The sequence below is a fragment of the Telmatherina bonti genome, assembly GCF_933228915.1.
Source record: "Telmatherina bonti genome assembly, chromosome: 17".
NCBI lineage: Eukaryota > Metazoa > Chordata > Actinopteri > Atheriniformes > Telmatherinidae > Telmatherina > Telmatherina bonti.
Genome location: NC_136615.1, coordinates 36,931,284 through 36,954,548, shown reverse-complemented (window position 1 = coordinate 36,954,548; position 23,265 = coordinate 36,931,284). Strand labels below are relative to the sequence as shown.

At 53.0% G+C, this 23,265-nt stretch overlaps 1 protein-coding gene across 1 annotated transcript in view; it reads left to right on the top strand.

Moving 5' to 3' along the window:
* The window catches only part of dcc (DCC netrin 1 receptor), a gene marked incomplete at both ends in the record, with an annotated part of 355,940 nt that overhangs the window by 183,287 nt on the left and 149,388 nt on the right, over positions 1-23,265 (top strand). The window contains 3 exons of the mRNA XM_079256415.1: positions 15,364-15,518; positions 17,831-17,979; positions 18,073-18,211. Coding sequence (XP_079112541.1) covers positions 15,364-15,518; positions 17,831-17,979; positions 18,073-18,211 — 443 coding nt within the window. The remainder of the gene's footprint in view (positions 1-15,363; positions 15,519-17,830; positions 17,980-18,072; positions 18,212-23,265) is intronic.

Below are 23,265 nucleotides of genomic sequence, written 5' to 3'. Positions count from 1 at the left end.
ATTTCAGGTAATTATCAACACAACCACGTGGTCATGATCAGAGGCATGAAATACTAATCCAGGTGTTTTAGAGAGAAAAGCTGAGTTTCATCAGAACAGTGACTGAAAGAAAACCAGTCTCAAGAATCTGATTTCCACCTGAGTATTGGTGTGACCTGGGGAAATGCCAGAGGCTGAAGCCACTGCTGCCTCTGACATTTAGCGACGCTCTCTGGCCTTTGTGAAAACAGAAGAGCAGCAACTCCCAAGATGACTGCATATTTCTATGCCAGATGACCTGACTGTGTGCATGAACAGTCTGGTGACAACAGGAAAGACGTAACAGAACTGCAGTGCATAAAGATGAAAAGTTCAGTCTCTAAAACCTCTCCCTAGATGTGGAAAAGAGTGTTAAAGCCATCCTTCACTTCAGTCTGCAGTATTTTACTTCAAGGGTTTGGACTGCTCGCCCCCTAGAGGAAGATCCTGCAACAACACCTAAAAGTTCCCAGAACCAGCCAGGAGTCAGACACTGGAAGATTAATGACGCTGAATCTGACTGAAAAAGGCGTTTGTGGATGTAAATGAGTTTAGGAGTTGGTGTCTGAGAAGGAACACACTTTGATGTTTTATTCAGCAGCTTCTGGCCTGATCAGAAACAACTAAACCCTCCTTCAGTCAGTTGTAGACAGTGGAACATACAGTTGCTCCCACTGCATACTTGCATGGAACATATTTCTATTGTGATATCTGTCTAAACACTGCTGATTCACCATGTGCTACATTTACAGGGCTCTTTCAATTCCTCTTTAATTCCGCATAAAAACTTATTTCCACTTTAAACTGATGAAAAATGACCATGTAAAAACCTCATTCCTAAAGTCAGTTTGGAATTAAACTTAATTCCAAAGTAAGTGGCTGATTTATGTAAGGGATAATGGCCAGCGAGGTGTCCATTATCAGAAATGAATGGACGACGAGGAGGACAAAGCATTGGAATGTTGACTCCGCGAAGTCCATTAATTTCTTATAATGGACACCTCAGAGGGCATTATCCCACTTAAACCATGGTCACTCACAAAGGAAATAATATAGGATCAATTACTAATGTTTTTACTGTTAAAATAATGTTTTTAACAAGAAGCGACTGAGCGGACTATTTAATGTCTCCTGTTGTGGTGTTGCCAAGGTAACCGCCGTTGGCAGCACCTGCAGCTCGTCCAGCAGCAGATACTACTGCAACAAATCCCAGATGATGGTGAAATATGATAATGTTGTGGGATGTGTGTGACTGTGTGGTCCAGAAAGCTGAGTGTGTGTGAATGGGAGTGAGTGTGTGTGCATGGCGCGTCAGCTGATCGAGCCTGAAAGATAAAAGTGTTGAATGGAAGTGCCGCCCCCTCCTTTTTACGGATTCCAATGAAACTATGGTGATTTTCTGAAAATGCATATTTTTTCACAATATGAAGGAAATCCAGGAGGACGTGCGATGGTTGGTTTCTATAACAGCATGAGAAAAATTCGGCCATGAAAAAATGTAAACGCAAACAGCACAGACCTTTTTTAATTCTTGAAGATGGCTGTGAAATTGGCATAACCGCTGGAGCATTAATGCAGAGAAACCATAGACCGTATATGACCGTATATATTTATGACCATATATATATATGCCTTTTATATAGTCTGGAGCTTCATCACAAACTGATTAAATATTATTTAATACGGTCAAAATAATATGATGGATATTTTCTCTGCAGTGACTGATTTTAACTAACGATCTCGGTGGAACATGAACATATTACAGTAGTGAGATGGGGAGGGATCAGGAGACTTTTTTTTCCTTTTCCCCTTTTCTACTCTGGTTATTGTTCAACTGATGGTCTAATTAACCTGAAAAATAAAATAACTTGGCAGATTCATTCATCAGTAACCATGGGTCGCTGTTTGACATAGTCCTTCCAGATATTCTTTCTGCTTTCTGTTTTGTCCGTTTGTCGCTAACATTTCTGTTGCCACGGTTACCAGCTGGCGTTTGAGCCGGTGCATTGATTTAGAATTATTCGGCTTTTTGACTGAACTTTTTTAAACTGGTGTCCTATATAATATAATATAAGTATTCACCCAGACCATGGTATAGTTACAATTTAAATCCAAACTGATTAATTTCTCCATCATGTAAAATTTAATTCTAAATCAATTCCAGTCGTTCTGAGCATGCTCCTAATCTCGTCCTGATAACGCACATGTTCCACACGTTGCCCCCCCCCCCCGTCTCTGGTGGTCTGTCTTCTCTCTCAGCTACTGGAAACAGGAAAGTAGTATGCTCGTGTCGAGCTGCTGCTTAGAATAGCCCAGCTATTAAAATAGTGGCAATACTGATACTTATCATGTAGTTTTACATTTTATGACTGAACTGACGAGAAGCAGGAAGTGAACTTTGCTTACTTCTGGTGGATGTCGATACGTCAGGTCCACCTTCTGTCAATCAGAACCCTTCCCAACCCGCCAGTCTAAAGCGGAATTAGGTAAGGATGTGTTTCATGTAAACCTCCAGAATTATGATTGTCTCATAAACTTGTTGGAAAACAATGTTAATTTTGAATTGATTCTAAATGAACAAACATCATGTAAACGTACCCAATATGACAGAGCTAGTTATGCTACGATGCTAATGGCATGTTGGTCCACAGTGTATTTTAACTCGTTGATTCATCTTCTATCCGACTTATTGAAATGCAGGTTCACAGGGAAGCTGCAGTCTATCGCAGCATTTAGCAGGTGAGAGGCAGGCACACCTGGACAGGTTGCTGGACCCGCACAGACAAGCAAATTACCAATCACACGCCCTCCTGTTGAGAATTTAGAGCAGAGGTCCCACAGCTGGTGTTTGAGATAAACTTTCCTGCAACTTAGATTTATACCTTCTCCAACACACCGGAAACAAACGACGGAATTCTCTCATGTGCATCTCAGTCACCTCCTCAGAGGCCTGGTACCAAGCCGTCCTTTTGACTTAGGTGTCTCCATATCCAGTCAGAGGTCGGGAGAATTCTGTCTCCACTCTCTCTCGTGGGACGTCTCGGTGGAAACATGGAACGCCTCGGTGGAAACGTGGGACGTCTCGGGGGAAACATGGGACGTCTCGGTGGAAACATGGAACGCCTCGGTGGAAACGTGGGACGTCTCGGGAGAAACATGGGACGTCTCGGTGGAAACATGGAACGCCTCGGTGGAAATGTGGGAGTGTGGGACGTCTCGGGGGAAACATGCGACGCCTCGGTGGAAACATGGAACGCCTCGGTGGAAACATGGAACGCCTCGGTGGAAATGTGGGAGTGTGGGACGTCTCGGGGGAAACATGCGACGCCTCGGTGGAAACATGGAACGCCTCGGTGGAAACATGGAACGCCTCGGTGGAAACATGGAACGCCTCGGTGGAAACATGCGACGCCTCGGTGGAAACATGGAACGCCTCGGTGGAAACATGCGACGCCTCGGTGGAAACGTGGGACGTCTCGGTGGAAAAGTGGGAGTGTGGGACGTCTCGGTGGAAACGTGGGACGTCTCGGTGGAAACATGCGACGCCTCGGTGGAAACGTGGGACGTCTCGGTGGAAACGTGGGAGTGTGGGACGTCTCGGTGGAAACGTGGGACGTCTCGGTGGAAACGTGGGAGTGTGGGACGTCTCGGTGGAAACGTGGGACGTCTCGGTGGAAACGTGGGACGTCTCGGTGGAAACGTGGGACGTCTCGGGGGAAACATGGGACGTCTCGGGGGAAACATGGGAGTGTGGGACGTCTCGGTGGAAACGTGGGACGTCTCGGTGGAAACATGCGACGCCTCGGTGGAAACGTGGGACGTCTCGGTGGAAACATGGGACGTCTCGGTGGAAACGTGGGACGTCTCGGTGGAAACGTGGGAGTGTGGGACGTCTCGGTGGAAACGTGGGACGTCTCGGTGGAAACATGGGACGTCTCGGTGGAAACGTGGGACGTCTCGGGGGAAACATGGGAGTGTGGGACGTCTCGGGGGAAACATGGGACGTCTCGGGGGAAACATGGGCGTGTGGGACGTCTCGGGGGAAACATGGAACGCCTCGGTGGAAACGTGGGACGTCTCGGGGGAAACATGGGACGTCTCGGTGGAAACGTGGGAGTGTGGGACGTCTCGGGGGAAACATGCGACGCCTCGGTGGAAACATGGAACGCCTCGGTGGAAATGTGGGAGTGTGGGACGTCTCGGGGGAAACATGGAACGCCTCGGTGGAAATGTGGGAGTGTGGGACGTCTCGGGGGAAACATGCGACGCCTCGGTGGAAACATGGAACGCCTCGGTGGAAACATGGAACGCCTCGGTGGAAATGTGGGAGTGTGGGACGTCTCGGGGGAAACATGCGACGCCTCGGTGGAAACGTGGGACGTCTCGGTGGAAAAGTGGGAGTGTGGGACGTCTCGGTGGAAACGTGGGACGTCTCGGTGGAAACATGCGACGCCTCGGTGGAAACGTGGGACGTCTCGGTGGAAACGTGGGAGTGTGGGACGTCTCGGTGGAAACGTGGGACGTCTCGGTGGAAACGTGGGACGTCTCGGTGGAAACGTGGGACGTCTCGGGGGAAACATGGGACGTCTCGGGGGAAACATGGGAGTGTGGGACGTCTCGGTGGAAACGTGGGACGTCTCGGTGGAAACATGCGACGCCTCGGTGGAAACGTGGGACGTCTCGGTGGAAACATGGGACGTCTCGGTGGAAACGTGGGACGTCTCGGTGGAAACGTGGGAGTGTGGGACGTCTTGGTGGAAACGTGGGACGTCTCGGTGGAAACATGGGACGTCTCGGTGGAAACGTGGGACGTCTCGGGGGAAACATGGGAGTGTGGGACGTCTCGGGGGAAACATGGGACGTCTCGGGGGAAACATGGGCGTGTGGGACGTCTCGGGGGAAACATGGAACGCCTCGGTGGAAACGTGGGACGTCTCGGGGGAAACATGGGACGTCTCGGTGGAAACATGGAACGCCTCGGTGGAAATGTGGGAGTGTGGGACGTCTCGGGGGAAACATGGGACGTCTCGGTGGAAACGTGGGAGTGTGGGACGTCTCGGTGGAAACGTGGGACGTCTCGGTGGAAACATGGGACGTCTCGGTGGAAACGTGGGACGTCTCGGGGGAAACATGGGAGTGTGGGACGTCTCGGGGGAAACATGGGACGTCTCGGGGGAAACATGGGCGTGTGGGACGTCTCGGGGGAAACATGGAACGCCTCGGTGGAAACGTGGGAGTGTGGGACGTCTCGGGGGAAACATGGGAGTGTGGGACGTCTCGGTGGAAACATGCGACACCTCGGTGGAAACGTGGGAGTGTGGGACGTCTCGGGGGAAACATGGGAGTGTGGGACGTCTCGGGGGAAACATGGGACGTCTCGGTGGAAACATGGAACGCCTCGGTGGAAACGTGGGACGCCTCGGTGGAAACATGGGAGTGTGGGACGTCTCGGTGGAAACATGGAACGCCTCGGTGGAAACATGGAACGCCTCGGTGGAAATGTGGGACGTCTCGGTGGAAACGTGGGACCTCTCGGTGGAAACGTGGGACGTCTCGGGGGAAACATGGGACGTCTCGGTGGAAACGTGGGACGTCTCGGTGGAAACATGGGACGTCTCGGTGGAAACGTGGGACGTCTCGGTGGAAACGTGGGACGTCTCGGGGGAAACGTGGGACGTCTCGGTGGAAACATGGGACGTCTCGGTGGAAACGTGGGACGTCTCGGTGGAAACGTGGGACGTCTCGGTGGAAACGTGGGACGTCTCGGTGGAAACGTGGGACGTCTCGGGGGAAACATGGGACGTCTCGGTGGAAACATGGGACGTCTCGGTGGAAACGTGGGACGTCTCGGTGGAAACGTGGGACGTCTCGGGGGAAACGTGGGACGTCTCGGTGGAAACATGGGACGTCTCGGTGGAAACGTGGGACGTCTCGGTGGAAACGTGGGACGTCTCGGGGGAAACATGGGACGTCTCGGTGGAAACGTGGGACGTCTCGGTGGAAACGTGGGACGTCTCGGTGGAAACGTGGGACGTCTCGGGGGAAACATGGGACGTCTCGGTGGAAACGTGGGACGTCTCGGGGGAAACATGGGAGTGTGGGACGTCTCGGGGGAAACATGGGACGTCTCGGGGGAAACATGGGAGTGTGGGACGTCTCGGGGGAAACATGGGACGCCTCGGTGGAAACATGGAACGCCTCGGTGGAAACGTGGGACGTCTCGGGGGAAACATGGAACGCCTCGGTGGAAACGTGGGACGTCTCGGGGGAAACATGGAACGCCTCGGTGGAAACGTGGGACGTCTCGGGGGAAACATGGGACGTCTCGGGGGAAACATGGGACGCCTCGGTGGAAACATGGAACGCCTCGTTGGAAACGTGGGACGTCTCGGGGGAAACATGGGACGTCTCGGTGGAAACGTGGGACGTTTCGGTGGAAACGTGGGACGTCTCGGTGGAAACGTGGGACGTCTCGGTGGAAACGTGGAACGCCTCGGTGGAAACGTGGGACGTCTCGGTGGAAACGTGGGACGTCTCGGTGGAAACGTGGGACGTCTCGGGGGAAACATGGGACGTCTCGGTGGAAACGTGGGACGTCTCGGTGGAAATGTGGGACGTCTCGGTGGAAACGTGGAACGCTTCGGTGGAAACGTGGGAGTGTGGGACGTCTCGATGGGAGTGTGGGACGTCTCGGTGAAAACGTGGGAGTGTGGGACGTCTCGATGGGAGTGTGGGACGTCTCGGTGAAAACGTGGGACGTCTCGGTGGAAACGTGGGACGTCTCGGTGGAAACATGGGACGTCTCGGTGGAAATGTGGGAGTGTGGGACATCTCGGTGGAAACGTGGGACGTCTCGGTGGAAACATGGGACGTCTCGGTGGAAATGTGGGAGTGTGGGACGTCTCGGTGGAAACGTGGGACGTCTCGGTGGAAACGTGGGAGTGTGGGACGTCTCGGCGGAAACATGGGACGTCTCGGGGGAAACATGGGACGTCTCGGTGGAAACATGGAACGTCTCGGTGGAAACGTGGGAGTGTGGGACGTCTCGGTGGGAGTGTGGGACGTCTCGGTGAAAACGTGGGACGTAACGGTGGAAACGTGGGAGTGTAGAACGTCTCGGTGGAAACGTGGGACATCTCGGTGGAAACGTGGGAGTGTGGGACGTCTCGATGGGAACGTGGGACGTCTCGGTGGAAACGTGGGACGTCTCGGTGGAAACGTGGGACGTCTCGGTGGAAACGTGGGAGTGTGGGACGTCTCGGTGGAAACGTGGGACGTCTTGGTGGAAACGTGGGACGTCTCGGTGGAAACGTGGGAGTGTAGGACGTCTCGGTGAAAACGTGGGACGCCTTGGTGGAAACGTGGGACGTCTCTGTGGAAACATGCGACGCCTCAGTGGAAACGTGGGACGTCTCGGTGGAAACGTGGGACGTCTCGGTGGAAACGTTGGACGTCTCGGTGGAAACGTGGGACGCCTTGGTGGAAACGTGGGACGTCTCTGTGGAAACATGGGACGTCTCGGTGGAAACGTGGGAGTGTGGGACGTCTCGGTGGAAACGTGGGACGTCTTGGTGGAAACGTGGGACGCCTCGGTGGAATTGTGGGACGTCTCGGTGAAAACCGAGACGTCTCGGTGGAAACGTTGGAGTGTGGGACGTCTCGGTAGAAACGTGGGAGTGTGGGACGTCTCGGTGGAAAAGTGGGACGTCTTGGTGGAAACGTGGGACGTCTCGATGAAAATGTGAGACGTCTCGGTGGAAACGTGGGACGTGTCGGTGGAAACGTGGGCGTGTAGGACGTCTCGGTGAAAACGTGGGACGTCTCGGTGGAAACGTGGGACGCCTTGGTGGAAACGTGGGACGCCTCTGTGGAAACATGCGACGCCTCAGTGGAAACGTGGGACGTCTCGGTGGAAACGTGGGAGTGTGGGACGTCTCGGTGGAAACGTGGGACGTCTCGGTGGAAACGTGGGAGTGTGGGACGTCTCGGTGGAAACGTGGGACGTCTTGGTGGAAACGTGGGACGCCTCGGTGGAAACGTGGGACGTCTCGGTGGAAACGTGGGACGTCTCGGTGGAAACGTGGGAGTGTGGGACGTCTCGATGGGAACGTGGGACGTCTCGGTGGAAACGTGGGAGTGTGGGACGTCTCGATGGGAACGTGGGACGTCTCGTTGGAAACGTGAGATGTCTCGGTGGAGAGGTGGGACGTCTCCGTTGAAACGTGGGACGTCTTGGTGGAAACGTGGGACATCTCGGTGGAAACGTGGGAGTGTAGGACGCCTCGGTGGAAACATGGGACGTCTCGGTGGAAACGTGGGACGTCTCGGTGGAAACGTGGGACATCTCGGTGGAAACGTGGGAGTGTGGGACGTCTCGATGGGAACGTGGGACGTCTCGGTGGAAAGGTGAGATGTCTCGGTGGAGAGGTGGGACGTCTCCGTTGAAACGTGGGACGTCTTGGTGGAAACGTGGGACATCTCGGTGGAAACGTGGGAGTGTAGGACGTCTCGGTGGAAACGTGGGAGTGTGGGACGTCTCGATGGGAGTGTGGGACGTCTCGGTGAAAACGTGGGACGTCTCGGTGGAAATGTGGGAGTGTAGAACGTTTCGGTGGAAACGTGGGAGTGTGGGACGTCTCGATGAAAACGTGGGACGTCTCGGTGGAAACGTGGGAGTGTGGGACGTCTCGATGGGAACGTGGGACGTCTCGGTGGAAACTTGCGACAACTCTGTGGATACGTGGGACGTATCGGTGGAAACGTTGGGGGTCTCGTTGGAAACGTGGGAGCTTGAGACGTCTCGATGAAAACATGGGACGTCTCCGTTGAAACATGGGACGTCTTGGTGGAAACGTGGGACGTCTCTGTGGAAACGTGGGAGTGTGGGACGTCTCGGTGGAAACGTGGGACGTCTTGGTGGAAACGTGGGACGCCTCGGTGGAAACGTGGGACGTCTCGGTGGAAATGTGGGACGTCTCGGTGGAAACGTAGGACGCCTTGGTGGAAACGTGGGACGTCTCGGTGGAAGCGTGTAACGTCTCGGTCAAAACGTCGGACATCTCGGTGGAAACGTGGGAGTGTGGGACATCTCGATGGGAACGTGGGACATCTCGGTGGAATCGTGAGACGTCTCGGTGGAAACTTGTGATGTCTCGGTGGAAACATTGGAAGTCTCCGTTGAAACGTGGGAGTGTGGGACATCTCGGTGGAAACGTGGAAGTGTGGGACGTCTCGATGGAAACGTGGGACGCCTCGGTGGAAACTTGGGACGTCTCGGTGGAAACGTGGGAGTGTGGGACGTCTCGATGGAAACGTGGGACGCCTCGGTGGAAACTTGGGACGCCTCGGTGGAAACGTGGGACGTATCCGTGGAAACGTTGGGGGTCTCGTTGGAAACGTGGGAGCTTGAGACGTCTCGGTGAAAACGTGAGACGTTTTGGTGGAAAAGTGGGACGTCTCGGTGGAAAAGTGGGACGTCTCGGTGGAAACGTGTGACATCTTGGTGGAGAGGTGGGACGTCTCGGTGGAAACGTGGGACGTCTCGGTGGAAACGTGGGAGTGTGGGACGTCTCGGTGGAAACGTGGGAGTGTGGGACGTCTCGGTGGAAACGTGGGACATCTCGGTGGAAACGTGGGACGTCTTGGTGGAAACGTGGGAGTTTGGGACGTCTCGGTGGAAACGTGGGACGTCTCGGTGGAAACGTGGAACGCCTCGGTGGAAATGTGGGACGCCTCGGTTGAAACGTGGGACGATTCGGTGGAAACGTGGGACGTCTCGGTGGAAGCGTGTAACGTCTCGGTCAAAACGTCGGACATCTCGGTGGAAACGTGGGAGTGTGGGACATCTCGATGGGAACGTGGGACATCTCGGTGGAATCGTGAGACGTCTCGGTGGAAACTTGTGACGTCTCGGTGGAAACATTGGAAGTCTCCGTTGAAACGTGGGAGTGTGGGACATCTCGATGGGAACGTGGGACATCTCGGTGGATTCATGAGACGTCTCGGTGGAAACGGTGGACGGCTCGGTGGAAACATGGGACGTCTTGGTGAAAACGTGAGACGTTTTGGTTGAAAAGTCGGATGTCTCAGTGGAAACGTGGGACGTCTCGGTGGAAACGTGGGACGTATCGGTGGAAACATGGGACGTCTCGGTTGAAACGTGGGAGTGTGGGACGTCTCGGTGAAAACGCGGGACGTCTCGGTGAAAACGTGAGACGTCTTGGTGGAAACGTGGGACGTCTCGGTGGAAATGTGGGACGTCTCGGTGGAAACGAGAGAGGTCTCGGTGGAAACGAGAGGCGTCTTGGTGGAAACATGGGACGCCTCGGTGGAAACGTGGGACGTCTCCGTCGAAACGTGGGATGTCTCCGTGGAAACGTGGGAGTGTGGGACGTCTCGGTGGAAACATGGGACGTCTCGGTGAAAACCTGGGAGTGTGGGACGTCTCGGTGGAAACATGGGACGTCTTGTCGAAAACGAGGGAGTGTGGGACGTCTCGGTTGAAACGTGGGAGCGTGGGACGTCTCGGTTGAAACGTGGGAGCGTGGGACGTCTCGGTGAAAACGTGGGACGTCTCGGTAGAAACGTGGGAGTGTGGGGACGTCTCGGTGGAAACGTGGGACGTCTCGGGGGAAACATGGGACGTCTCGGGGGAAACATGGGACGTCTCGGTGGAAACATGGAACGTCTCGGTGGAAACGTGGGAGTGTGGGACGTCTCGGTGGGAGTGTGGGACGTCTCGGTGAAAACGTGGGACGTAACGGTGGAAACGTGGGAGTGTAGAACGTCTCGGTGGAAACGTGGGACATCTCGGTAGAAACGTGGGAGTGTGGGACGTCTCGATGGGAACGTGGGACGTCTCGGTGGAAACGTGGGACGTCTCGGTGGAAACGTGGGACGTCTCGGTGGAAACGTGGGAGTGTGGGACGTCTCGGTGGAAACGTGGGACGTCTTGGTGGAAACGTGGGACGTCTCGGTGGAAACGTGGGAGTGTAGGACGTCTCGGTGAAAACGTGGGACGCCTTGGTGGAAACGTGGGACGTCTCTGTGGAAACATGCGACGCCTCAGTGGAAACGTGGGACGTCTCGGTGGAAACGTGGGACGTCTCGGTGGAAACGTTGGACGTCTCGGTGGAAACGTGGGACGCCTTGGTGGAAACGTGGGACGTCTCTGTGGAAACATGGGACGTCTCGGTGGAAACGTGGGAGTGTGGGACGTCTCGGTGGAAACGTGGGACGTCTTGGTGGAAACGTGGGACGCCTCGGTGGAATTGTGGGACGTCTCGGTGAAAACCGAGACGTCTCGGTGGAAACGTTGGAGTGTGGGACGTCTCGGTAGAAACGTGGGAGTGTGGGACGTCTCGGTGGAAAAGTGGGACGTCTTGGTGGAAACGTGGGACGTCTCGATGAAAATGTGAGACGTCTCGGTGGAAACGTGGGACGTGTCGGTGGAAACGTGGGCGTGTAGGACGTCTCGGTGAAAACGTGGGACGTCTCGGTGGAAACGTGGGACGCCTTGGTGGAAACGTGGGACGCCTCTGTGGAAACATGCGACGCCTCAGTGGAAACGTGGGACGTCTCGGTGGAAACGTGGGAGTGTGGGACGTCTCGGTGGAAACGTGGGACGTCTCGGTGGAAACGTGGGAGTGTGGGACGTCTCGGTGGAAACGTGGGACGTCTTGGTGGAAACGTGGGACGCCTCGGTGGAAACGTGGGACGTCTCGGTGGAAACGTGGGACGTCTCGGTGGAAACGTGGGAGTGTGGGACGTCTCGATGGGAACGTGGGACGTCTCGGTGGAAACGTGGGAGTGTGGGACGTCTCGATGGGAACGTGGGACGTCTCGTTGGAAACGTGAGATGTCTCGGTGGAGAGGTGGGACGTCTCCGTTGAAACGTGGGACGTCTTGGTGGAAACGTGGGACATCTCGGTGGAAACGTGGGAGTGTAGGACGCCTCGGTGGAAACATGGGACGTCTCGGTGGAAACGTGGGACGTCTCGGTGGAAACGTGGGACATCTCGGTGGAAACGTGGGAGTGTGGGACGTCTCGATGGGAACGTGGGACGTCTCGGTGGAAAGGTGAGATGTCTCGGTGGAGAGGTGGGACGTCTCCGTTGAAACGTGGGACGTCTTGGTGGAAACGTGGGACATCTCGGTGGAAACGTGGGAGTGTAGGACGTCTCGGTGGAAACGTGGGAGTGTGGGACGTCTCGATGGGAGTGTGGGACGTCTCGGTGAAAACGTGGGACGTCTCGGTGGAAATGTGGGAGTGTAGAACGTTTCGGTGGAAACGTGGGAGTGTGGGACGTCTCGATGAAAACGTGGGACGTCTCGGTGGAAACGTGGGAGTGTGGGACGTCTCGATGGGAACGTGGGACGTCTCGGTGGAAACTTGCGACAACTCTGTGGATACGTGGGACGTATCGGTGGAAACGTTGGGGGTCTCGTTGGAAACGTGGGAGCTTGAGACGTCTCGATGAAAACATGGGACGTCTCCGTTGAAACATGGGACGTCTTGGTGGAAACGTGGGACGTCTCTGTGGAAACGTGGGAGTGTGGGACGTCTCGGTGGAAACGTGGGACGTCTTGGTGGAAACGTGGGACGCCTCGGTGGAAACGTGGGACGTCTCGGTGGAAATGTGGGACGTCTCGGTGGAAACGTAGGACGCCTTGGTGGAAACGTGGGACGTCTCGGTGGAAGCGTGTAACGTCTCGGTCAAAACGTCGGACATCTCGGTGGAAACGTGGGAGTGTGGGACATCTCGATGGGAACGTGGGACATCTCGGTGGAATCGTGAGACGTCTCGGTGGAAACTTGTGATGTCTCGGTGGAAACATTGGAAGTCTCCGTTGAAACGTGGGAGTGTGGGACATCTCGGTGGAAACGTGGAAGTGTGGGACGTCTCGATGGAAACGTGGGACGCCTCGGTGGAAACTTGGGACGTCTCGGTGGAAACGTGGGAGTGTGGGACGTCTCGATGGAAACGTGGGACGCCTCGGTGGAAACTTGGGACGCCTCGGTGGAAACGTGGGACGTATCCGTGGAAACGTTGGGGGTCTCGTTGGAAACGTGGGAGCTTGAGACGTCTCGGTGAAAACGTGAGACGTTTTGGTGGAAAAGTGGGACGTCTCGGTGGAAAAGTGGGACGTCTCGGTGGAAACGTGTGACATCTTGGTGGAGAGGTGGGACGTCTCGGTGGAAACGTGGGACGTCTCGGTGGAAACGTGGGACATCTCGGTGGAAACGTGGGACGTCTTGGTGGAAACGTGGGAGTTTGGGACGTCTCGGTGGAAACGTGGGACGTCTCGGTGGAAACGTGGAACGCCTCGGTGGAAATGTGGGACGCCTCGGTTGAAACGTGGGACGATTCGGTGGAAACGTGGGACGTCTCGGTGGAAGCGTGTAACGTCTCGGTCAAAACGTCGGACATCTCGGTGGAAACGTGGGAGTGTGGGACATCTCGATGGGAACGTGGGACATCTCGGTGGATTCATGAGACGTCTCGGTGGAAACGGTGGACGGCTCGGTGGAAACATGGGACGTCTTGGTGAAAACGTGAGACGTTTTGGTTGAAAAGTCGGATGTCTCAGTGGAAACGTGGGACGTCTCGGTGGAAACGTGGGACGTATCGGTGGAAACATGGGACGTCTCGGTTGAAACGTGGGAGTGTGGGACGTCTCGGTGAAAACGCGGGACGTCTCGGTGAAAACGTGAGACGTCTTGGTGGAAACGTGGGACGTCTCGGTGGAAACGTGGGACGTCTCGGTGGAAACGTGGGAGCGTGGGACGTCTCGGTGGAAACGTGGGACGTCTCGGTGGAAACTTGGGACGTCTCGGTGGAAACGTGGGACGTCTCGGTGGAACCGTGGGACGTCTCGGTGGAAACGTTGGACGTCTCGGTGGAAACGTGGGACGTCTCGGTGGAAACGTTGGACGTCTCGGTGGAAATGTGGGACGTCTCGGTGGAAATGTGGGACGTCTCGGTGGAAACGTGGGACGTCTCGGTGGAAACGTGGGACGTCTCGGTGGAAACGTTAGACGTCTCGGTGGAAACGTGGGACGTCTCGGTGGAAACGTTAGACGTCTCGGTGGAAACGTGGGACGTCTCGGTGGAAACGTGGGACGTCTCGGTGGAAACGTGGGACGTCTCGGTGGAAACGTTGGACGTCTCGGTGGAAACGTGGGACGTCTCGGTGGAAACGTGGGACGTCTCGGTGGAAACCTGGGACGTCTCGGTGCAAACCTGGGACGTCTCGGTTGAAACGTGGGACGTCTCGGTGGAAACGTGGGACGTCTCGGTGGAAACGTGGGACGTCTCGGTGGAAACGTTGGACGTCTCGGTGGAAACGTGGGACGTCTCGGTGGAAACGTGGGACGTCTCGGTGGAAACGTTGGACGTCTCGGTGGAAACGTTGGACGTCTCGTTGGAAACGTGGGACGTCTCGGTGGAAACGTGGGACGTCTCGGTGGAAACGTGGGACGTCTCGGTGGAAACGTGGGACGTCTCGGTGGAAACGTGGGACGTCTCGGTGGAAACTTGGGACGTCTCGGTGGAAACTTGGGACGTCTCGGTGGAAACGTTGGAGTGTGGGACGTCTCGGTGGAAACTTGGGACGTCTCGGTGGAAACTTGGGACGTCTCGGTGGAAACGTTGGACGTCTCGGTGGAAACGTTGGAGTGTGGGACGTCTCGGTGGAAACTTGGGACGTCTCGGTGGAAACTTGGGACGTCTCGGTGGAAACGTTGGACGTCTCGGTGGAAACTTGGGACGTCTCGGTGGAAACTTGGGACGTCTCGGTGGAAACGTTGGACGTCTCGGTGGAAACGTGGGACGTCTCGGTGGAAACGTTGGACGTCTCGGTGGAAACGTGGGACGTCTCGGTGGAAACGTTAGACCTCTCGGTGGAAACGTGGGACGTCTCGGTGGAAACGTTAGACCTCTCGGTGGAAACGTTGGCCGTCTCGGTGGAAACGTTGGAGTGTGGGACGTCTCGGTGGAAACGTTGGACGTCTCGGTGGAAACTTGGGACGTCTCGGTGGAAACTTGGGACGTCTCGGTGGAAACGTTGGACGTCTCGGTGGAAACGTGGGACGTCTCGGTGGAAACGTTAGACGTCTCGGTGGAAACGTGGGACGTCTCGGTGGAAACGTGGGACGTCTCGGTGGAAACGTGGGACGTCTCGGTGGAAACGTGGGACGTCTCGGTGTTCACATTTCCCACCTGTAAAACTTGAACAGCTGCATTTCTGTGTCTATCATCGGAGGGACGACACAGATTTAAGCTGTGATCATCAGATTATCACATCTCTCACTTCTCTTTGTTTCACTGTGTTTTCCTACTCCAGGGAGAGGTCAGTGAATGTCTCGGAGCCGGAGTCTCTGGACCTGACCGTGTCCAACCTGAAACCAGAGGAGAGCTACACCTTCAGAGTCCTTGCCTACAATGAAGTGGGGCCTGGCGAGAGTTCCGCCCCCCTCAGGATCTCTACAAAGCCTGACAGTAAGACCCCGTCTCACACACACACACACACACACACACACACACACACACACACACACACACACACACAATGACTGGACTTATAAGTGTTCTGTTAATGATGGAATGAGGAGTGGTCTGAGGGGACACAGGTCTCCCCAGGTGCCAGTCCATCACTAAACAAAGAAGTTTTAATAAAAATTCAGTTTTAACTGTCCTCTATTTGCTCAACCTCAGATAAGTACAAGTGCAGCATTTAATCTGTGTTATTCTTCATCAACACGACTCTGCATCACAATGCATCTTTCATGCAGCCTCATCCCACCAGCTGATCAAACATTCAGAGCAGAATGAAAATGTTTACAGCAGAAATAAAAACATTTACAGCAGAAATAAACATGTTTACAGCAGAAATAAACATTTACAGCAAAAATAATGTTTACAGCAGAAATAAACACATTTACAGCAGAAATAAACATGTTTACAGCAGAAATAATAATGTTCACAGCAGAAATAAACATTTACAGCAAAAATAATGTTTACAGCAGAAATAAACACATTTACAGCAGAAATAAACATGTTTACAGCAGAAATAATAATGTTCACAGCAGAAATCAAAATTTACAGCAAAAATAATGTTTACAGCAGAAATAAACATGTTTACAGCAGAAATAAACATGTTTACAGCAGGAGTAAACACGTTTACAGCAGAAATAAACACGTTTAATAGGTCATGTTTTTCTTCATGACAACTGTGGGGGGAGTGAATTGTTTTCTTACTCCTTCATTTAGAAGTAATTTCATGTTTTGATTGACAGGTATCAATCTCCTGCTTCAAGTCAGAAGAACGTAGAACAACCGCGGTTTTTAGCCGGTTAACAACGTGACTTAGCTTTAGCCCGCTTACCTCCGTTAGCTGGTTAGCTCCTGTTATCTCCAGGTTAGCTTGGTTAGCTCTTAGCTACAGAAAGCTCGGAGTTCGCTCGATGTCAATCATCCACCATGACGCTCACAGCCCCCCTCTCAGCTCCACCTCTTTGCCCATATTTGGACGACACGCATGACGCTGCCAAGATGGTGATGGTAGGAACCGCCCACCGAGCTTCAATTCAGCTCTTTAGAAACCTACGGTGACGTCACGGAGGCTCCGCCCATCTTTTTATATACATCTGTGCTGTTTATGCATCATGAAGACCATGTAAAAGTCATGAAAGCTCCAGATGCAACAAACCAGCCAATAATGCTAAAGAGACAGTTGGGAGACTCCTCATTTTAGCTCAGAGATGACATTGTGCTTGGCCCTCCTGATCCATGAGAAATCCATGTTGCTCTGCATGCAGGTTTCCATCAATCTGGTTGTTAGATGCTACTTCTGTCTGTAGAGGTCTCAGACAGAAACTGGTTCCAGTTTCCAAGCAGTCTGGAGAACAACTGGAATCTTTTTGCAAAGTGTGAAATAAAGGGCAACACTGGGCAGCTCGCCTGATCCTTGTTTGGTCCCTTCAGATAAAGACACAGACAGGTTTTACCATGATACTGGAAGTGTCGTGAACTTGACAGGACCGAGTCCTCCGGCTCCCATTTAGCTGTGACGCCATCACCTGAAAGATAAAATGCACAGCAAATGTTTTTGTTTCTATGTTTTAATGAATCCGGCTTCACAGTTTTCATGCTTGGATGTCATGCTAATGAAATGCATATCATAAGTTAGCATCAATAGTAGTGGATTCCATGGAAATGTCTGCTTATTTCCTTTTCAAATGATCCACATCTAAAAGCAAAACATCTGTGGGATGAGCAGAGATGAGACTGGGGGTTGTCCTCCTGAAAACCTGCAGAATCATCTCCCTTGCAATGAAAACACAGATGACTGAAAGGTCCAGATTGTGTTTGATGCTGAGACGGCATAAAAACAAAGAGATTAAGATAATTTGATGGGAGAAAGGTTGTTTTTGGACCCAGTGTTTTAATAAAGTTGGCTAAAATGGAAAAATGATGATCAAATTTAACGAAACTTTCTTCATGTGTGAAATGAAGGACTGAATGTCTGGAAACCACTCAGGCTTAAATCCAGCAAAGCACCGTGAGACACGAGACAGCGCTGCCGGTCTGAGTCACTCATCGGGTTTTAGAAGTTACCAAATGTGCTGATGTGTTGGTGTAAAAGGCAGACGGCTTTGTCTTCTTTAGCTTTTTGTCCAGATCATCAGCGGTTTTATTTGAACTAGAAACACGAGACTTCTCGGTATTCCGTCACTGTGACAGAACTCCTCAGCAGACGTGGAGACACTGACGACCAGCAGATGAACTGAACATGAGCTGTGTCTCTGCAGTCCAGGTTCCCAGCAGGGTGGAGTCTCTCCGAGCTCTGGCTCTGTCTCCAACGTCCATCCAGGTGAGCTGGGAGCCTCCCAGTTATCCCAACGGGCCCATCCTGGGCTACCGACTGCTGTGGACCGAAAGCCCATCCGGCAAGGAGCAGGTCAGAGCCGAGCTGCCGCACCCACATCCTTCTCCCTCTGGGGTCTTTGTTACACCACAGATGTGATTAACACCGTTGCTGTTGTGTGTTCAGAGCGTGGAGGTCAGTGGACTCAACTACAAGATGGATGGACTTAACAAGTTCACTCAATACACGGTTCGGGTTTTAGCAGTGAACCGCTATGGACCAGGAACCGCATCGGAGACCATCAGCGTCATCACGCAGTCAGACGGTGAGCTGCACGCCTCTGTTGCTAACTGGCTGGGGAGGGTTAGGGGGTGTCTGCCAGCCGGTGCGTCCAGGCCTGCAGGCAGGATTTAAACACAACTTTCGTCTTTTGCTTGGATTGAACTGGTTTTTCCATTGTTTGCACCCAGCACACCACGGTTCATCTGGAATATAACGCTGTCCACAGGGCTGTTGGCCTTGTAGGCGCAGCGCTAACCAGGTAGAAGTCCACCCGGTCGCGTCCATAGCAACCCTCCTGCTTCAGCAGCGCCAGGTGCACGCTGTTCCTCAGACCGCACTTGTAGACTGCGATTAGAGCTGGATTTTACTATCCACCCCCCCTTGCAGCGTTGGCAGCCACACCTGAGCAGATAATACTTGACTGTAGCGACCTACGCTGCAAGGACGATGCATGACAATGGCACATACATCAGAAAAATGTCTCAGTGAAGCAGCAAAGCCACATGACTGACTGGTGAACTAATTGCCAGAAAAGCCTTAATAACACCGTCAGAACCGAAGGTCCACAGAAACATCCTCAAACATGACATCATATAAACATTGTGAAAAAACTGAAGCCTGCTGGTTTATACTGGTCCCACTTAGACCAGAAAACTGCTGAACCTGTGTCTTGTGTGTGTGTGTGTGTGTGTGTGTGTGTGTGTTCCCATTGACTTGCCTGCTGTCAGGACTTTTATTAGAGAACTTGGACATCTTTAATTAAGTTGGGAGAAAGAAGGGAACCGCTTCATTTCAGTCCGACACATTAATGGAGTCCATGCACACTCCCACACACACCTTCACACTCACAAGCTCGGATGAAAATGTGAGAAGAATTCCAGCAGATACACCCAAAACAGAGAAATGTGGAACTTCTGGACTGAAGACCAGAAAGCTGCAATGGAGAATCAGAGGCGATACTGACACCTAGTGGTTAAACTGCAGAATAAATCCAACTGAAAATGTAGCTGCTGTGATGGACTGGCAACCTGTGCAGGGAGTATCCTTCCTCTCACCTGATGATCGCTGGGGTAGGGTTCAGCAGGATGAAGGTAAGGGGGTACGGTCTGGACCGGACCAAGCAGCAGGATGAAGGTAAGGGGGTACGGTCTGGACCGGACCAAGCAGCAGGATGAAGGTAAGGGGGTACGGTCTGGACCGGACCAAGCAGCAGGATGAAGGTAAGGGGGTACGGTCTGGACCGGACCAAGCAGCAGGATGAAGGTAAGGGGGTACGGTCTGGACCGGACCAAGCAGCAGGATGAAGGTAAGGGGGTACGGTCTGGACCGGACCAAGCAGCAGGATGAAGGTAAGGGGGTTTTAGAACAAACCAAGTCCCGACTGTGACGGAGACGGACGTGTTCAGTGGAACATCGACGGTCTGATTAGCCAACCTTCCAGCAGACATGGTTAGAAGATCATGGCTGGACCTGCTTGTGTTTCTCGGCACATGGCCACCGCTCATATGATGGCAGTCTGTCTTCTCTGTGAGACTTGGAAATGTCAAAAGACTCTTGACCTTTCTGAGTCTGGATTCCTCCGTATCTCTGCAGCGCATGTCAGCCGAAGAACTCTTCTGTTTAAGAGTCTCCTTCAAGTCACACAGCAGGAAGGCTTCTATTTGGTCCAGAATGACGTTTTTATGCCTGACAAGGACACAAAGACATTTCACACCAGCAGCTATGATGGGAGCTGAAGCTCAGATGGCTCCTTATAGGACTGCTTTATAAATATTCCAACATTTCCTTGATTTAAAAGAAAGATCCTGCTCTGATGAGCCTTACTCTGCGTAGTCTCATGCTAACGCACCATGAGCTGCTTTAGCTTTCCACAGCCACATGGGGGCAGTGCTCCAACCACCTACCAGTAGCCCGGTTTCCACCAGCGGGTGGTTCGTTTAACTGTCCGTTCCCACCCTAACCTTACCTGAAAGATGGAGCATCAGATGGACTGCCATTGATGTCAGAGCTTTGTAATAGTATCTTCAGACCAGACCAGGAGCCTCATTTCTCACCCTACGTACCGACGCTGACTCCAGGTTCCGTACGGAAACCAGGAAAACCTTCCAGGTTTCTACAGCAGCACGTCCCACGCCTGTTTCCTTCATAAATCAGGATCAACAGGAAATTTAACACGGTGAGGGAACATATGGCCACGCCCACATGTTGGCCATAAAAGGTCAGGTGAACACCCTGATAAATATGAATCCATCTCATTTCCATGACGGTTCTGCAGGAAAAAAGAGGAATTTTCTGGAAAATGAGGAAGAAATTTTTTTTTTTTGCTGTCTTGTCCAGCATTTAGGCAAGCAGAATAATGGTCTGGATGTTCTGCTGAGCAAATTTTCTCTGCCAAGGGAAGCTTTATAGATATAATGATCCCCTTGACTTTCTGATTTTTTTATTTTATTTCTATGTTTATTTTGTATTGTTGTTTGAATTGTAGAGTTTGTACTGCTGGACCGGAGAGGACAGACGAAAGACAGAAAGAGAAAGGAGAAGAAACACCTCATAAGAAAAGGGAAAGAGATAAAGGGAGAGAAAAAAACAACAACTAAAAAATAACCCAAAAACAAAAAGAAAGAAAACAACCTACAGATGTATACATACACACATACAGGCACACACATACATATACACACACATACACACGCATACATCCACATACATATACACACACGTATACACACATAATATATATATATATACACAAATATATACATATGTACACATATACATATACACTTACATACATTTACACACACACCTCTATGCACACACATACACACACATACATACGTACAAACATTTACGCACTTGCCAGTATTAACACATATACATACACATACAAGCCAACTTTAGATCATAGTAACTAAACTATGAATCTAAAAAGTTAAATATAAATGAGAAACAAACAGAAATGAGAAAACCAGCTGCTGTTAGTGAATAAACCTGCAGACGACTCGGTGACTGTGTCACATGCAGAACATGCAGAGTGGAACGTGTTCAGAGAAGATCATGCCAGTGTGACCCCTCCCACACAAAGGCAAGAGGCACGCCAGGAGGACCCACGAGACCAGGGCCATCGGCAGCCATCCCCAGGCGCAGACCCCAACCGCCCCACCCCGGAGCCAACCATGCACCGACCCAGGAGGCGGCAGAGGGGGGTCCCAGCCAGAGTCCCCCGCAGTCAGGGGGAACAGGCCCCAGCAGGCCCGGACCAGCGAGGACCGACCCCGCCGGGCACCGGCCACCCAGGGCAGACAGAGCGCGGGCCCCACGGCCCCAAGAGCCCAGAAGCAACCCCCCACCCCTGCAGGCAGAGGGCCCAGCCCACACCGACGGAGGGCCGGGATCCCCAGACCGCCACCGATTGGCAGCCAGGCTGCACCCCAGCACACCAGCAGCGCTCCCCGAGCACCAAGACCCTCCACGCACCCACGCACACAAACACACACACACACACACATACGCACACACGCACACACATGTGCACACACACACACACGCACACACACACACACACACACACACACACACACACACACACACACGCATCCACACTTCCTCCTTAAACACACCCTATACACCCATTCTCTTACACACGCTCAAACTCACACTCTCCTACCCCCGTTCTTTATACACACACCCCCTCACACACACATCCCTGCTGAGGAAGAAATTCTAACAGATAAAGTTGTAAAATGTAAAAGTATTTTATCTGGTGGAGACGGGATGGACATCACCACCAGCAGAAAGACAGAGGAGGTCAGCAGGGGACAGATGCTGTCAGCGTCTCATCAGACCACCGGACTTATCCAGAAAGGACAAATAAAGTGGTCAGACAGTAAAATGTAGGGAGAAAGTGCATCTTGGTCCACAGGAGGAGGAAGGGGGGGCGCTGCCCACTCCCACAGATTAGAAGCTGGCGGGAAAATGAAGGAGTCCAGAGATACGCTGGAACAAAATGCTCCAGATGATGCTGGAAGTGCTTCATTCCTTTGTTTCAGATGATAAAATGAACGGACATAAATGAGACGTCTCTGACTCCAGTTTATTTACTGGGAACATACTGGTGTTCCTGTGTGTCCCAGCTGGGTTGCAGCGCTGCAGATGTGGTCGGAGAGGGGGGGCAGTGGTTCCACCTTGTGTCCTAGCTGCCGTGTCCTCGCAGAGGAACCAATAATCACTATGAAGGAGGAGGTGCAGGAGATGGAGAGAAATAAACCGCCTACTCACCTTTCATAAATCAAAATAATGGACGCATGTCTGTCTCTAGGCAACAGTGACTGTCCAACAGGCGCAGAGGAGAGGAGGCGGGACCTGCAGGTTCTGCACGCAAAGAACATTTTTGCTGGCTGCTGTGTTTTATTTAGTTAATAATGTTTAAATGGAGTGTTGACAAGACAGACGTGTAGGCTGCTGGGAAGTAAATATGGAAATACGGAACAAAGTGTGACCCGTATAGTTCAATCCGGGACGAAACACTTGTCGGTCAGTTAAAGGACGATTCCATATTTTACGGGACAGGTGGCGACCCTAGACCCTCTGATGTGTTAATCACTTCTAGACGTTTGGCAGCAGTTTGGTTCCAACATGACAGTTGGAGGTCGGGGACGGTTGGAAGTCGGGGAAGGTCGGAGGTCAGGTTTGGTTGGAGGTCGGGTTTGGTTGGAAGTCGGGGAAGGTCGGAGGTCGGGTTTGGTTGGAGGTCGGGGACAGTTGGAGGTCGGGTTTGGTTGGAAGTCGGGGACAGTTGGAGGTTGGGTTTGGTTGGAAGTCGGGGACGGTTGGAGGTCGGGGACAGTTGGGAGTCAGGGACGGTTGGAGGTCGGGGACGGTTGGAGGTCGGGGACGGTTGGGAGTCAGGGACGGTTGGAGGTCGGGGACAGTTGGGAGTCAGGGACGGTTGGAGGTCGGGGACGGTTGGAGGTCGGGGACGGTTGGAGGATGGGGACAGTTGGAAGTCAGGGACGGTTGGAGGTCGGGTTTTTGTTGGAGGTCGGGGACGGTTGGAGGTCGGGTTTTTGTTGGAGGTCAGGGACGGTTGGAGGTCGG